Below are 16,893 nucleotides of genomic sequence, written 5' to 3' on the forward strand. Positions count from 1 at the left end.
ACCCCCTCTCTCTCTCTCTCCACCCCCCTCTCTCCACCCCCTCTCCCTACTGACCAGCCAGGTAGTGATGTATGTTAGCTCTCTCTCTCTCTCCACCCCCTCTCTCTCTCTCTCCACCCCCTCTCTCCACCCCCTCTCCCTACTGACCAGCCAGGTAGTGATGTATGTTAGCTCTCTCTCTCCACCCCCTCTCTCTCTCTCTCCACCCCCTCTCCCTACTGACCAGCCAGGTAGTGATGTATGTTAGCTCTCTCTCTCCACCCCCTCTCCCTACTGACCAGCCAGGTAGTGATGTATGTTAGCTCTCTCTCTCCACCCCCCTCTCTCTCTCTCTCCACCCCCTCTCCCTACTGACCAGCCAGGTAGTGATGTATGTTAGCTCTCTCTCTCTCCACCCCCCTCTCTCTCTCTCTCCACCCCCTCTCCCTACTGACCAGCCAGGTAGTGATGTATGTTAGCTCTCTCTCTCCACCCCCTCTCCCTACTGACCAGCCAGGTAGTGATGTATGTTAGCTCTCTCTCTCTCCACCCCCCTCTCCCTACTGACCAGCCAGGTAGTGATGTATGTTAGCTCTCTCTCTCTCCACCCCCCTCTCTCTCTCTCCACCCCCTCTCTCCACCCCCTCTCCCTACTGACCAGCCAGGTAGTGATGTATGTTAGCTCTCTCTCTCTCCACCCCCCCTCTCTCTCTCCACCCCCTCTCCCTACTGACCAGCCAGGTAGTGATGTATGTTAGCTCTCTCTCTTTCCACCCCTCTCCCTACTGACCAGCCAGGTAGTGATGTATGTTAGCTCTCTCTCTCACCCCCCCTCTCTCTCTCCACCCCTCTCTCCACCCCCTCTCCCTACTGACCAGCCAGGTAGTGATGTATGTTAGCTCTCTCTCTCTCCACCCCTCTCTCTCTCTCCACCCCCTCTCCCTACTGACCAGCCAGGTAGTGATGTATGTTAGCTCTCTCTCTCTCCACCCCTCTCTCTCTCTCTCCACCCCCTCTCCCTACTGACCAGCCAGGTAGTGATGTATGTTAGCTCTCTCTCTCCACCCCCTCTCCCTACTGACCAGCCAGGTAGTGATGTATGTTAGCTCTCTCTCTCTCCACCCCCCCCTCTCTCTCTCCACCCCCTCTCCCTACTGACCAGCCAGGTAGTGATGTATGTTAGCTCTCTCTCTCTCGCCACCCCCCCTCTCTCTCTCTCCACCCCCTCTCCCTACTGACCTGCCAGGTAGTGATGTATGTTAGCTCTCTCTCTCTCCACCCCCCTCTCCCTACTGACCAGCCAGGTAGTGATGTATGTTAGCTCTCTCTCTCCACCCCCTCTCTCTCTCTCCACCCTCTCCACCCCCTCTCCCTACTGACCTGCCAGGTAGTGATGTATGTTAGCTCTCTCTCTCCACCCCCCTCTCCCTACTGACCAGCCAGGTAGTGATGTATGTTAGCTCTCTCTCTCTCCACCCCCCCCTCTCTCTCCACCCTCCTCCCTACTGACCAGCCAGGTAGTGATGTATGTTAGCTCTCTCTCTCTCCCCCCCTCTCCTTACTGACCAGCCAGGTAGTGATGTATGTTAGCTCTCTCTCTCCACCCCCTCTCCCTACTGACCAGCCAGGTAGTGATGTATGTTAGCTCTCTCTCTCCACCCCCCCTCTCTCTCTCCACCCCCTCTCCCTACTGACCAGCCAGGTAGTGATGTATGTTAGCTCTCTCTCCACCCCCCCTCTCTCTCTCTCTCCACCCCCTCTCCCTACTGACCAGCCAGGTAGTGATGTATGTTAGCTCTCTCTCTCTCCACCTCTCCCTACTGACCAGCCAGGTAGTGATGTATGTTAGCTCTCTCTCTCTCTCTCCACCCCTCCTCCCTACTGACCAGCCAGGTAGTGATGTATGTTAGCTCTCTCTCTCCACCCCCTCTCCTTACTGACCAGCCAGGTAGTGATGTATGTTAGCTCTCTCTCTCTCCACCCCCCTCTCCCTACTGACCAGCCAGGTAGTGATGTATGTTAGCTCTCTCTCTCCACCCCCTCTCTCTCTCTCCACCCCCTCTCCCTACTGACCAGCCAGGTAGTGATGTATGTTAGCTCTCTCTCTCCACCCCCCTCTCTCTCTCCACCCCCTCTCCCTACTGACCAGCCAGGTAGTGATGTATGTTAGCTCTCTCTCTCCACCCCCTCTCCCTACTGACCAGCCAGGTAGTGATGTATGTTAGCTCTCTCTCTCCCACCCCCTCTCTCTCTCTCTCCACCCCCTCTCCCTACTGACCAGCCAGGTAGTGATGTATGTTAGCTCTCTCTCTCCACCCCCCCTCTCTCTCTCTCCACCCCCTCTCCCTACTGACCAGCCAGGTAGTGATGTATGTTAGCTCTCTCTCTCCACCCCTCTCCCTACTGACCAGCCAGGTAGTGATGTATGTTAGCTCTCTCTCTCCACCCCCTCTCTCTCTCTCCCCCCCCTCCCCTCTCCCTACTGACCAGCCAGGTAGTGATGTATGTTAGCTCTCTCTCTCCACCCCCTCTCTTTCTCTCTCCACCCCCTCTCCCTACTGACCAGCCAGGTAGTGATGTATGTTAGCTCTCTCTCTCCACCCCCCTCTCCCTACTGACCAGCCAGGTAGTGATGTATGTTAGCTCTCTCTCTCTCCACCCCCCTCTCTCTCTCTCTCCACCCCCTCTCCCTACTGACCAGCCAGGTAGTGATGTATGTTAGCTCTCTCTCTCTCCACCCCCCTCTTTCTCTCTCCACCCCCTCTCCCTACTGTCCTGCCAGGTAGTGATGTATGTTAGCTCTCTCTCTCTCCACACCCCCTCTCTCTCTCTCCACCCCCCTCTCTCTCTCTCTCCACCCCCCTCTCCCTACTGACCAGCCAGGTAGTGATGTATGTTAGCTCTCTCTCTCCACCCCCCTCTCCCTACTGACCAGCCAGGTAGTGATGTATGTTAGCTCTCTCTCTCCACCCCCTCTCTCTCTCTCTCCACCCCCTCTCCCTACTGACCAGCCAGGTAGTGATGTATGTTAGCTCTCTCTCTCTCCACCCCCTCTCTCGCTCTCTCTCTCTCTCTCTCCACCCCCCTCTCCCTACTGACCAGCCAGGTAGTCATGTATGTTAGCTCTCTCTCTCTCCACCCCCTCTCTCTCTCTCTCCACCCCCTCTCTCCACCCCCTCTCCCTACTGACCAGCCAGGTAGTGATGTATGTTAGCTCTCTCTCTCTCCACCCCCTCTCTCTACTGACCAGCCAGGTAGTGATGTATGTTAGCTCTCTCTCTCCACCCCCCTCTCTCTCTCTCCACCCCCCTCTCCCTACTGACCAGCCAGGTAGTGATGTATGTTAGCTCTCTCTCTCTCCACCCCCTCTCCCTACTGACCAGCCAGGTAGTGATGTATGTTAGCTCTCTCTCTCTCCCCACCCCCTCTCCCTACTGACCAGCCAGGTAGTGATGTATGTTAGCTCTCTCTCTCTCCACCCCCCTCTCCCTACTGACCAGCCAGGTAGTGATGCATGTTAGCTCTCTCTCTCTCCACCCCCCTCTCTCTCTCCACCCCCTCTCCCTACTGACCAGCCAGGTAGTGATGTATGTTAGCTCTCTCTCTCTCCACCCCCCTCTCTCTACTGACCAGCCAGGTAGTGATGTATGTTAGCTCTCTCTCTCTCCACCCCCCTCTCCCTACTGACCAGCCAGGTAGTGATGTATGTTAGCTCTCTCTCTCTCCACCCCCCTCTCTCTCTCTCTCTCCACCCCCCTCTCCCTACTGACCAGCCAGGTAGTGATGTATGTTAGCTCTCTCTCTCCACCCCCCTCTCCCTACTGACCAGCCAGGTAGTGATGTATGTTAGCTCTCTCTCTCTCCACCCCCCTCTCCCTACTGACCAGCCAGGTAGTGATGTATGTTAGCTCTCTCTCTCTCCACCCCCCCTCTCTCTCTCTCTCTCCACCCCCCTCTCCCTACTGACCAGCCAGGTAGTGATGTATGTTAGCTCTCTCTCTCTCCACCCCCCTCTCCCTACTGACCAGCCAGGTAGTGATGTATGTTAGCTCTCTCTCTCCACCCCCTCTCCCTACTCCAGCCCCCCCTCCACCCCCTCCCTACTGACCAGCCAGGTAGTGATGTATGTTAGCTCTCTCTCTCTCCACCCCCCTCTCCCTACTGACCAGCCAGGTAGAGATGAAAGGAGGAGTGATGTATGTTAGCCCCCCCCCTCCAGACGAGTTGTGACAGTCCTATGTGTTTTTGTGTACACCTGTTTATTAGACTAGATGTGTTCTTTACAGTCTGTTTACGACTGCTGAATCTAGGCACATTCTCTCTCACTCGCGTCATTCAATGTACTAATATTGTTGCGTTCCTTGTTTGATACGTTGACGTTGCAGATAACACTATAGCTCCCATACATACAGTTGTGTGTGTTTGTGTACTGTACTAGTCACGCACTGCACTTGTCAAGCTGTCATTACTCATAGAAAATGATTTCATCGTCCGTAGTGTGGTGTGGGGACAAGTGGTTTGTGTGTGCTTGTGTGACAGAGATGGACAGAGTGAGAGATGGCGTCAGGCTCCGCCCAAAGGAACAATGAGACTGTGCCCCTTCTCTCTCTCTTTTCTCTCTCCCTCTCTCTCACCCCCCCCCCCCCCCCCACACCTCCCTGTCTTTACTGCTGCCAACCCACACCAAGGCTTTGGTCCAGAGTGTCTCTCCCCCCCCCCCACCTTCCTGTCTTTACTGCTGCCAACCCACACCAAGGCTTTGGTCCAGAGTGTCTCCCCCCCACCTCCCACACCAAGGCTTTGGTCCAGAGTGTCTCTCTTTTTTACTGCTGCCAACCCACACCAAGGCTTTGGTCCAGAGTGTCTCTCTTTTTTACTGCTGCAAACCAACACCAAGGCTTTGGTCCAGAGTGTCTCTCTCCCCCCCCCCCCCCCCACCTCCCTGTCTTTACTGCTGCCAACCCACACCAAGGCTTTGGTCCAGAGTGTCTCTCCCCCCCCCACCTCCCTGTCTTTCCTTCTGCCAACCCACACCAAAGCTTTGGTCAAGAGTGTCCCCCCCCCACCTCCCTGTCTTTACTGCTGCCAACCCACACCAAGGCTTTGGTCCAGAGTGTCTCTCTACCCCCCACCTCCCTGTCTTTACTGCTGCCAACCCACACCAAGGCTTTGGTCCAGAGTGTCTCTCTCTAAGTGATAATCAGAATAGGTGGATGAAGACTGTATGGGCTCATAAAGTTGTTCTGTGTGCATGTCATGTATTTAGATGATGAACAGGCTGGTTATACTCTACACTGCTGCTGATTGATTGCCAATTGAATATTGATTAGCTGTCCTTTGGGGAGGGAGTATTGATCCTAACTGTGAAGTGATGTATTTTGGTCCCTCTGCCTGGCGTCAGATTGCACAAAGCTTAGACTACCGTTTTACAGTACAGAAAGCACCAGTAGTTCAGGGAAAGTATGATTTTTTTTAAATTCAACACTCCAGCGACAATGTGTGTGGTTTGCATAGATTGACACTTCGGTTATTTGCCACCTTCAACTGTGAACCTCACACACTGTACGCAACACACCTAACAGAACAGAGACAGCTCCGATCCCCTTGTCGCTGGAGTGCAGAACAGATTTCAATCGCTTGTTTTATATTTGCATGAAAGTTTACTATGGGGGAGTTTGTATGACACTCCTCTCTGTTTTCATCTTGTGATGTGGTGCCAGAGATCGCCCACACAAACAGTTGTCAAAGTGCTTGGCAGATTTTTATATACAATTCTGAAGACTGGAGAGGGAGAACTGTACAACGGTCGAGAGAGAGAGGTGTACAACGGTCGAGAGAGAGAGGTGTACAACAGTCGAGAGAGAGAGAGAGAGAGAGAGGTGTACAACAGTCGAGAGAGAGAGTGTACAACAGTCGAGAGAGAGAGAGAGAGAGATGTGTACAACAGTCGAGAGAGAGAGATAGAGAGAGAGGTGTACAACAGTCGAGAGAGAGAGATAGAGAGAGGTGTACAACAGTCGAGAGAGAGAGGTGTACAACAGTCGAGAGCGAGAGAGGGGTGTACAACAGTCGAGAGAGGGAGAGAGAGAGAGAGAGGTGTACAACAGTCGAGAGAGGGAGAGAGAGAGGTGTACAACAGTCGAGAGAGAGAGAGAGAGAGGTGTACAACAGTCGAGAGAGAGAGAGAGAGAGAGGTGTACAACAGTCGAGAGAGAGAGAGAGAGGTGTACAACAGTCGAGAGAGAGAGGTGTACAACAGTCGAGAGAGAGAGGTGTACAACAGTCGAGAGAGAGAGAGGTGTACAACAGTCGAGAGAGAGAGAGAGAGAGAGGTGTACAACAGTCGAGAGAGAGAGAGAGATGTGTACAACAGTCGAGAGAGAGAGAGAGGTGTACAACAGTCGAGAGAGAGGTGTACAACAGTCGAGAGAGAGAGAGAGAGTGAGTGTACAACAGTCGAGAGAGAGAGAGAGGTGTACAACAGTCGAGAGAGAGTGTACAACAGTCGAGAGAGAGATGTGTACAACAGTCGAGAGAGAGATAGAGAGAGAGGTGTACAACAGTCGAGAGAGAGAGAGAGAGGTGTACAACAGTCGAGAGAGAGAGAGAGAGGTGTACAACAGTCGAGAGAGCGAGAGGTGTACAACAGTCGAGAGAGAGAGAGGTGTACAACAGTCGAGAGAGAGAGAGAGAGGTGTACAACAGTCGAGAGAGAGAGAGGTGTACAACAGTCGAGAGCGAGAGAGAGGTGTACAACAGTCGAGAGCGAGAGAGAGGTGTACAACAGTCGAGAGAGAGTGAGTGTACAACAGTCGAGAGAGAGAGAGCGGTGTACAACAGTCGAGAGAGAGAGGTGTACAACAGTCGAGAGAGACAGAGAGCGGTGTACAACAGTCGAGAGAGAGTGTACAACAGTCGAGAGAGAGAGAGATGTGTACAACAGTCGAGAGAGAGATAGAGAGAGAGGTGTACAACAGTCGAGAGAGAGAGAGAGAGAGAGGTGTACAACAGTCGAGAGAGAGATAGAGAGAGAGGTGTACAACAGTCGAGAGAGAGAGAGAGAGAGAGAGGTGTACAACAGGAGAGAGAGAGAGAGAGAGAGAGGTGTACAACAGTCGAGAGAGAGAGAGAGAGGGGTGTACAACAGTCGAGAGAGAGAGAGAGAGGGGTGTACAACAGTCGAGAGAGTGAGTGTACAACAGTCGAGAAAGAGAGTGAGTGTACAACAGTCGAGAGAGAGAGAGATGTGTACAACAGTCGATAGAGAGAGATGTGTACAACAGTCGAGAGAGAGAGTGAGTGTACAACAGTCGAGAGAGAGAGTGAGTGTACAACAGTCGAGAGAGAGAGAGAGCGGTGTACAACAGTCGAGAGAGAGAGGTGAGAGAGAGAGAGAGAGTGAGTGTACAACAGTCGAGAGAGAGAGAGAGGTGTACAACAGTCGAGAGAGAGAGAGAGAGGTGTACAACAGTCGAGAGAGAGAGGTGTACAACAGTCGAGAGAGAGAGAGAGGTGTACAACAGTCGAGAGAGGGAGAGAGGTGTACAACAGTCGAGAGAGGGAGAGAGGTGTACAACAGTCGAGAGAGAGAGAGAGAGAGAGTGTACAACAGTCGAGAGAGAGAGAGAGAGGTGTACAACAGTCGAGAGAGAGAGAGAGGTGTACAACAGTCGAGAGAGAGAGAGAGAGGTGTACAACAGTCGAGAGAGAGAGGTGTACAACAGTCGAGAGAGAGAGACAGGTGTACAACAGTCGAGAGAGAGAGAGCGGTGTACAACAGTCGAGAGAGGGAGAGAGGTGTACAACAGTCGAGAGAGGGAGAGAGGTGTACAACAGTCGAGAGAGAGAGAGAGGTGTACAACAGTCGAGAGAGAGAGAGAGGTGTACAACAGTCGAGAGAGAGAGAGAGAGGTGTACAACAGTCGAGAGAGAGAGAGAGAGGTGTACAACAGTCGAGAGAGAGAGAGAGAGAGAGAGGTGTACAACAGTCGAGAGAGAGAGAGAGGTGTACAACAGTCGAGAGAGAGAGAGAGAGGTGTACAACAGTCGAGAGAGGGAGAGAGGTGTACAACAGTCGAGAGAGGGAGAGAGGTGTACAACAGTCGAGAGAGGGAGAGAGGTGTACAACAGTCGAGAGAGGGAGAGAGGTGTACAACAGTCGAGAGAGGGAGAGAGGTGTACAACAGTCGAGAGAGAGGGAGAGAGGTGTACAACAGTCGAGAGAGGGAGAGAGGTGTACAACAGTCGAGAGAGGGAGAGAGAGGTGTACAACAGTCGAGAGAGAGCGAGAGGTGTACAACAGTCGAGAGAGGGAGAGAGGTGTAACAACAGTCGAGAGAGGGAGAGAGGTGTACAACAGTCGAGAGAGGGAGAGAGGTGTACAACAGTCGAGAGAGAGAGAGAGAGAGAGAGAGAGAGAGAGGTGTACAACAGTCGAGAGAGAGAGAGAGAGAGAGAGAGGTGTACAACAGTCGAGAGAGAGAGAGAGAGAGAGTGTGTGTGTACAACAGTCGAGAGAGTGAGAGAGGTGTACAACAGTCGAGAGAGTGAGAGTGAGTGTACAACAGTCGAGAGAGAGAGGTGTTACAACAGTCGAGAGAGAGCGCTGTGCAACAGCCGCGAGAGAGGTGAAGGGTCAACTTCTCACTCAAGATGACAATATCCTGCTGCTCTTGACAAATACAGAGAGGGCAAGAGTGAAGGCGAGATGCGTTTCATAACATTCATTTCAAATAAAATGACTGTCCTTATTTTGAAGAGGATTCACTGGAATGTGCTCAATAACTCCCAAGCCATGTTACTGACCGCATGGTAGCAGTGGACGTGTCCCTTCTCAGGAAGTATCCCGTGTGTGAGAACATTCCCAGAAAGGACGCCAGAACCTCCAAGCCTGCCTGCCTGCCCTGCAGTATGACCTCAATGCTTTAAAACATCAGCCATTCCCTTACTGGGCGTTGGCCTGGGTCGTTTATGTGTGCCAGGGTAGATACATACTGTAGCGATCGAGGGAGGAGATAGAAACCATTATCTTTCTTCATCTCCTTTTCTCTCCCTCCCTCCCCTTCCCCTTCTCTCCCCGGGTGTCCTGCAATATGCCTGATCAACATGATCGTTCTGGGTATACGACTCGCCACAGGAGTTGAACATGAGTCTCATTTAATGAAGGCTGTTTCTCAAGAACGCTTGGCTCTCCCTTGATTTCTGATCTCCCTCGCCTTGTGTCCCACCCACTGTCTTCCTCATCTCTCTCTCCCTGTCCCTCTTTCCCTCCCTCTCTCTTATTTGCTCCCTCTCTCCCTCCCTCTCTTCTCTGGTGTATTGAATAGGGGCTGTTGTTGTGTGTTTGGGTGTGGAATGTTGTGAGTGGGATAGCGGTGACTTGATGCTGGAGTCAGTGTCCCTCGTTCTCCCTCTCCTTCTCTCTTGTTCCCTATCTCGTTCTCTAATCTCTTTGTAAAGTAAACAAACGGCTGCATTGTGACCGAGGCCCTCAAACTCAACCACTCTGATCTCCCGTCTGCTGCTCAGAAGAGTGTATCAATACAAGCCACCATTTGTCTGTCTCTCTGGTTCCTCTCATTGGTACGGGGACTGTTGCCGTGGCAGAGTCGGTGGTTCTGGGATGGGTTGTTTGTCAAGCCCGGGCTGTCACTAATGCGGACTAAATCTCTCAGTAGACTGGAGGATCCAACAGAGAGCGTGAAGAGAGGTAAGACACGATGTCACTGAGGCAACTGACTTCAGGCAAAAAATACTGCTTTGGTTTTTTGCCACCTTACTAGGACAAACTGCTGGTGTTCAAGAACAGCTATTGCTTCTGTCGGATTGAATTTTGTTGAAAAATGTAACTTAAATGATACAGTTCTAATGGCGTTTCACAGTTTACAATTGAGATTCAGTTACTTGGAGACATGAAAGTTCAGATGGAATTTATAACCTGTCTGTCAACGTAGATTGAGAGTAAACTACTCTGTGGGTAGACATGTCTTCATGGTGTACATTTGCAAATACTGTGCCAAATCATATGTGAAGAATGCAACAAAGACGCAGAATCATCTGGCCAAGTGCATAAAGTTCCCTCAGCGCTCACAACAAGCAACCTCTGACAAAAGTCCCTCTACTTCTATTCGAGGTGAAAATGATGAATCAGACACCTTATCGATAGCAACAGCTCATTGTCCTCCTGGAATCAGATTTATTTTTTGACTCAATGGAGGAACGTAGTCAGAGAAATGCTGATGAATGTCTTGCTCGAGCTGTGTACGCTACTTGTTCACCTCTGCTCACAGGCAATGTGTATTGGAAGAGATTTCTGAATGTTCTTCACCCAGCATACACCCCTCCAACCAGACATGCTTTATCTACTCATTTGCTGGATGCAGTGTTCAACAGAGTTCAAGTGAAGGTCAAGCAAATCATAGAGAAAGCATACTGTATAGCAGTCATCTCTGATGGGTGGTCGAATGTTCGTGGGCAAGGAATAATTAGCTACATCATCTCCACCCCCTCAACCAGTATTCTACAAGAGCACAGACACAAGGGACAACAGACACACCGGTCTCTACATTGCAAGTGAGCTGAAGGCAGTCATCACACCCATTGGCTGTGCTGCTCATGCATCGAATCTGCTCCTCAAGGACATCTTGGCACTGAAAACAATATATACACTCTACAAGAGAGCCAAGGAATTGGTTAGGTATGTGACGGGTCATCAAGTTATAGCAGCAATCTACCTCACCAAGCAAAGTGAGAAGAATAAGAGCACCACATTGAAGTTGCCCAGCAACACCCGTTGGGGTGGTGTTGTCATCATGTTTGACAGTCTCCTGGAGGGGAAGGAGTCTCTCCAAGAAATGGCCATATCACAGTCTGCCAAAATGGACAGCCCCATCAAGAGGATACTCCTGGATGATGTATTTTGGTAAAGAGTGGTAAGCAACCTGAAGCTCCTGAAACCTAGAGCAGTAGCCATTGCACGGATTGAGGGAGACAGTGCCTTCCTGTCTGATGTAAGAGAACAATTCCGTACTGCCCTGCCCACTTCACTGTTGCTCCAAGCAGAGGAAACTGCAGTTCTGAAATACATCAAAAAGCGTGAAGACTTCTGCCTGAAGCCCATACACGCCACAGCGTACATGTTGGACCCCAAGTATGCTGGCAAGAGCATCCTGCCTGGTGCAAAGAGCCTCAGATCCACAAAGTCCCTTCCACCAGGTGGCTTGGATGAGGGCAAGGTTCTTGGCAGTCTGGTGAAGTACACTTCCAAGCAAGGGCTTTGGGATGGAGAAGCAATATGGCAGTCGTGCCAACATATCTCATCAGCCACCTGGTGGAAGGGACTTTGTGGATCTGAGGCTCTTTCCACTGTTGCGTCCATCATCCTTCAAATCCCACCAACATCAGCTGCCTCAGAGCGCAACTGGTCCTTGTTTGGGAACACACACACACCAAAGCACGCAACAGGCTGACCAATACAAGGGTTGAAAAATTGGTGGCCATCTGGGAAAATTTGAGGCTTTTTGAGCCTGACAACGAGCCATCCTAAACAGGGTTGGAAAGTGAGAGTGAAGATGAGGCCTCAGTCCGATGTTCAAGAGGTAGACATTGAGGAGGTCAAGGGAGAAGACATGGAAGCCTGAGAGGAAGACAACCAAAGCTTTAGTTTCTAGACTATAAGTGTACAGATGTATGATAACGTTTTTGGGAGATGCGATGGATCATTGGGGATCATTCAATATTCCCTTTTTGTTTTTCAGTGAAATCATCCCATGTGAAGAGTCAACTCATTTAATTAAAGTTCAATTCATAACTAAATAGTTTAAAAAAAATTATATTGGAAGGATTTAATCATTTGCAATTATGTCTACTTATGATAAGGTAAAATGTTTGTTTCTGTCTCCATATGGTAAATATATCCAATGCAAAAATAATTTACATTTAAATGGATTTAATATGAATTTGCATATATATTTTGCCACAACTTTGGAAGTATGCTTGGGGTCATTGTCCATTTGGAAAACCCATTTGCGACCAAGCTTTAACTTCCTGACTGATGTCTTGAGATGTTGCTTCAATATATCCACCTAATTTCCCTCCCTCATGAAGCCATCTATTTTGTGAAATGCACCAGTCCTTACTGCAGCAAAGCACCCCATAACATTATGCTGCCACCCCCGTGCTTCACGGTTAGATGGTGTTCCTCGGCTTGCAAGCCTGCTCCTTTTCCAGGGAAAACGCAGAGCGCCAAATTCAAATAAATTACTATAAAAATCTAACTTTCTTTAAATCACACATGCAAGATAGCAAATTAAAGCTACACGTGTTGAATCCAGCCAACATGTCAGATTTCAAAAAGTATTTTCGGCGAAAGCAAACAATGCTATTATCTGAGGATAGCATCTCATTAAACAAAGAGAAAATAATATTTCAACCCTGTAGGCGCGACCAAAACGCAGAAATAAAAATGTAATTCATGCCTTACCTTTGACGAGCTTCTTTGTTGGCACTCCAATATGTCCCATAAACATCACGAATGGTCCTTTTGTTTGATTAATTCCGTCCATATATATCCAAAATGTCCATTTATTTGGCGCGTTTGATCCAGAAAAACACTGGTTCCAACTTGCGCAACGTGACTACAAAATATCTCAAACGTTACCTGTAAACTTTGCCAAAACATTTCAAACTACTTTTGTAATACAACTTTTTAGGTATTTTTTTATGTAAATAATCGATAAAATTGAAGACGGGATGATCTGTGTTCAATACAGGAGGAAAAACAAACTGTAGCTAGCTTTCTGGTCACGCGCCTCTATCTAACAGTACACTACAAGTGACCCTCGTTCTGAACAGGGCTACTTCTTCATTACACAAAGGAATAACCTCAACCAATTTCTAAAGACTGTTGACATCCAGTGGAAGTGGTAGGAACTGCAAGAAGGTCCCTTAGAAATCTGGATTCCCAATGAAAACACATTGAAAAGAGTGACCTAAAAAAACTAATCTGAATGGTTTGTCCTCGGGGTTTCACCTGCTAAATAAGTTATGTTATACTCACAGACATGATTCAAACAGTTTTAGAAACTTCAGAGTGTTTTCTACCCAAATATACTAATAATATGCATATCTTATCTTCTGGGGATGAGTAGCAGGCAGTTGAATTTGGACATGCGTTTCATCCGGATGTGAAAATACTGCCCCCTGTCACCAATAAGTTAACAAGAAATTTGTGGTTGAAAAACTAGTTTTAAGGACTCCAAGCTAAGTGTATGTAAACTTCCGACTTCAACTGTATGTGTGATGTGGTTGGGTACAGGTAGAAACATGTTTGTGTTTTACATCTAGTTTGGGCAAATGAATATAGTTTTGAAGCAATGCTAATAGCATGCCCAGTGTTATACCACATGTGGTTAGCCTACAGTTTTTTTTTGCTGTTACCCTGACAGTTGGGTGACATCAGGCTCATGTGTGTATGTTTGTATATTTGGACACACAATGGTGCGACAGCACACACACACAGGTTCCATTTAGAACTTTGGCGTACCGCAATCGCCAATGTTTTATTTCACTTTCAGACCTTATTCACTAGGCATTTCTCTTTTTGTTCACTTTTTACATTCTTCTTATTTCAAGGCATGATTTGACCAGGCCTTGGTGCCCATCGTGATTGCCTTTATAGATCCTTGTTTCCCATGTATAGATCCTTGTTTCCTATGTAATGCGGTAAGGTGAATAGAGGCAGCGCTCTCAGCTTGGTCGTCTCCAGGCCTGGCCTTGGGACGTGTTGATTGGCTGAACACAGGCAGGCTGAGAGGCGGATGAACAAAGTGAAGTGTGAGGCACTGTGAGTTCAAGAACAAAGGACAGGAAATGACTTCTCCTCCAACCAGGCTTTCCATTAGAACCATGCAGCTTCAGTACCTTTGCAGATAAGAACCGGCAATGAGTGTTAACTTGGAGGGCGAGAGGAGCAGAGAGCAAAATAACACTTGTTATAAAGACAAGTCCTGGACTAGAAACCGCTAGTCTCTAAAAGAGAGGAGCAGAATATTATATATTGTCTATTGTCATAGTTGTTTACAGTCATCCAGACTCATTCTTTGACAGGAGTTGTGATGAATACAGACAGATACTTTACAGATAAGAAGACACAGGAAGACACAGTGTTATTATGTTAACTGAGAGGGATGTTATTTTAGTCTGTTGTTTTTGATGATGCTGTTGTCCAGAAGACGGACTCTGAGTCTGATTGGATGAATGCATGATCCTAAGTTCATTCTTTTATCGACTTGATCTACGGTTGAATCGTCATGGACAGACAGGTTATATACAGATCGACAACATGTTGTCCCTAACCTGTGAGTGAGCGAGACCAGTTCTCTCCTTTGTTCTTTCAGTGACGTTTTCTAGCGTTTTTCAGAAGCCTAATGTATGATTAATACCTTTCAGCAGGGAAAATGACAGCTTTCTATTCTAATACTCTGTTATGACCTCTGTGATGGATGGAGAGAAAGCGAGCAACAGCTGTTTGACGGGTGGTAGAGAGCAGGAGTGAAGGGGAAAGCGGAGAATCGGGTAATTTCCAAAGCACTAGACCGACGGGGACATTTTAATCGCAGCGGGAGAGGGAAATGACCTGCCGTTCTGCGCAGCGGTCGCCACAGGGCACTGCCATGTGAAGAGGAAGATGTTGAGACTGGCAGAGGAGGATGAGGGAGGGGTGAAAGGTCAGGGAGGTAGGGGGTCTAACCAGGGAAAAGAGGAGTAGGAGTGGACAGTGTGAGGAAAAGGGGGAGGATAGGGTGACTCGCTGGAAGTGCAAAGGTTCAGGGATGTATGTTTTCCTCAAGCAGCCCCGTAGCATTAAGGAAGGGGCTTGTCCAGGAGTGTTCTGTAGGCACGAGGAGTCGCAGCAGTCCAAGCAACACAACAAACACATTCTGAACGAGCCTCCAACCCCTTACAAACACGGAGTCACGGATGCCTGTGCCATTCCCCGAGCATGAAAGAATCTAATTGCGTTTAGCTTAAGCGCTGCCCCTGTTGAATACTAATATGGCCGCTGGGGGGTTCAGTGTGTGTTATTGCTGCCAACACTGGGCTTTACTATGGGAAGACTCAAGACCCAGAATTCCATTCCACTGAACCATGGAAAAATTCAGTGGGGGGAAGAAAAAAACATTATTTGTTTCCAGACAGTGTCCCCCTGCTGTCCCTTCTCCCACTCTGTGTGCCATTGTCAGAAAATGGCGGCATGCCTTTCACTCTGACAGTGACACACCACCCTGTCATAAAAATTCCGGCCGGCTCGATAAGCGCGACGTTTGTTTGGACATATTGGAATTCCGGACGAGCCAAGGGAGGAAGTGGGGAAGAATCAAAGTGGAATACTTCCTGTCGGAATACTAACTGACAAAGTGACAGATAAGAGAAAAAAGAAAATGGTTTAAAACTGTAAAACCACCCTTCTCTTGGGACCTTGTACTTCTTAAGTGATGGCAAAGCAGCACATCTCATTGGTGGAGAGGGTTGAAAAGCTGTATCCTCATGTCTCACACCAGCTCAGTAAACACAGTAGCACACACAGAGTATCTACAATAGCCTCTTTCACTAAGAACACAGTATTGTGTTCTTTCTTGTGCTGTGTGTGGAGCAATGTATTTATTCTCACACTGACATGGTTGGCAAACTGCCTCAATCTGTGTAAAAATAGATTTACAGAGAATTAGTTCAGTGCTTTGTTTATTCTCAATCTCCGCATGAGTCCAATGTGTCTGAGGCACACACACACACACACACACACACACACACACACACACACACACACACACACACACACACACACAGACCTTGTCTTTCTAATGTGCATTTGGCTGGCAGCTCAGTGCAGGTACATCAAAGCAGGTGAAATGCCAATTGGTCCGTCGCCTGGAAAGATTCACTATCTTTTTCCATCAGGACTTGACTGGAACAAAGTGTACCAGAATATTTTTCCATCAGGAAGGATGATTTAGTACCAGCCTTTTGCTAATAGAAAACCTCAGATACACAGTATATTCTGGCTGACCGCATTCCATCACAAGAACTACCTGTTATTGGTGAACTCATAGAACCAATGGGGCTCTTTCAATAAATCTGACCTAGACTTTTTAGTTTTCCACAATTTTCCCACTATTACCACAGCCCTTCAAACACACACACACACACACACACACACACACACACACACACACACACACACACACACACACACACACATACACACACACACACATTATATATATATATATATATTCATTCTGTTCCAGCTTTGTTAACCTGTTTTCCTGTATTTTGAGCTTCCCATTGGGTGCTGAATCAGGAAGTGGCCAGGCTCTCTGGCCCTCAGTGTGTGCTACAGTAGGCCAGGCTTTAACCTTTGACCCCTGGCTCAGTGTGGGGCCAGATAACTGATCCACTTAGTGTTTGATAGTAGTGAAAAGGTACAGCACGACCACTTCCATTCTGCATTGGCCTTCACTGAGCCTACTGGGACCACAATACAAAGATTGACATTTGAACTCTTCTCCTCTCCTTTTCTTCCATATATCTTCCTCTTCTACCTTCCTCTCTCTCTCTCCTCCCCCCTCTGTTTTCTCTGGCAGCGTCTGGTACAGAGCAGGATGCTGCGCTGAGGCTTGAGAAGGAGAGGGCTGAGATCGTCTCCAAATATGACAAGGTAAGAACCCCTCCGCTAAATGAAGGACAATATAACGCCTGCAGCATTGAATGTTTGTCTGTCACTACCAGACAGAAGCTGGGCTAACAATATTCACAGGAAGTTTCCAGTGATTTGTGCTTTGTTTTCTTGTCATAGTTGTCATATTTGTCAGACTGATGGTGAAAACTCTGTGTGCCCATCCACACCATCGTGTT

The 16,893-nt window shown here is 48.7% G+C and overlaps 1 protein-coding gene across 4 annotated transcripts in view; it reads left to right on the forward strand.

The window, feature by feature from the left end:
* LOC135514900 (USP6 N-terminal-like protein) overlaps positions 1-16,893 on the forward strand; it is a 94,800-nt gene that overhangs the window by 50,166 nt on the left and 27,741 nt on the right. For 3 of the 4 annotated variants that reach the window (XM_064938612.1, XM_064938611.1, XM_064938609.1), the window contains one exon: positions 16,623-16,696. In XM_064938612.1, coding sequence (XP_064794684.1) covers positions 16,623-16,696 — 74 coding nt within the window. Of the gene's footprint in view, positions 1-9,321; positions 9,689-16,622; positions 16,697-16,893 lie in introns of those variants that run through there. The other variant, XM_064938610.1, reaches the window with a different exon arrangement.

This window comes from Oncorhynchus masou, chromosome 26 (genome assembly GCF_036934945.1).
Source record: "Oncorhynchus masou masou isolate Uvic2021 chromosome 26, UVic_Omas_1.1, whole genome shotgun sequence".
NCBI lineage: Eukaryota > Metazoa > Chordata > Actinopteri > Salmoniformes > Salmonidae > Oncorhynchus > Oncorhynchus masou.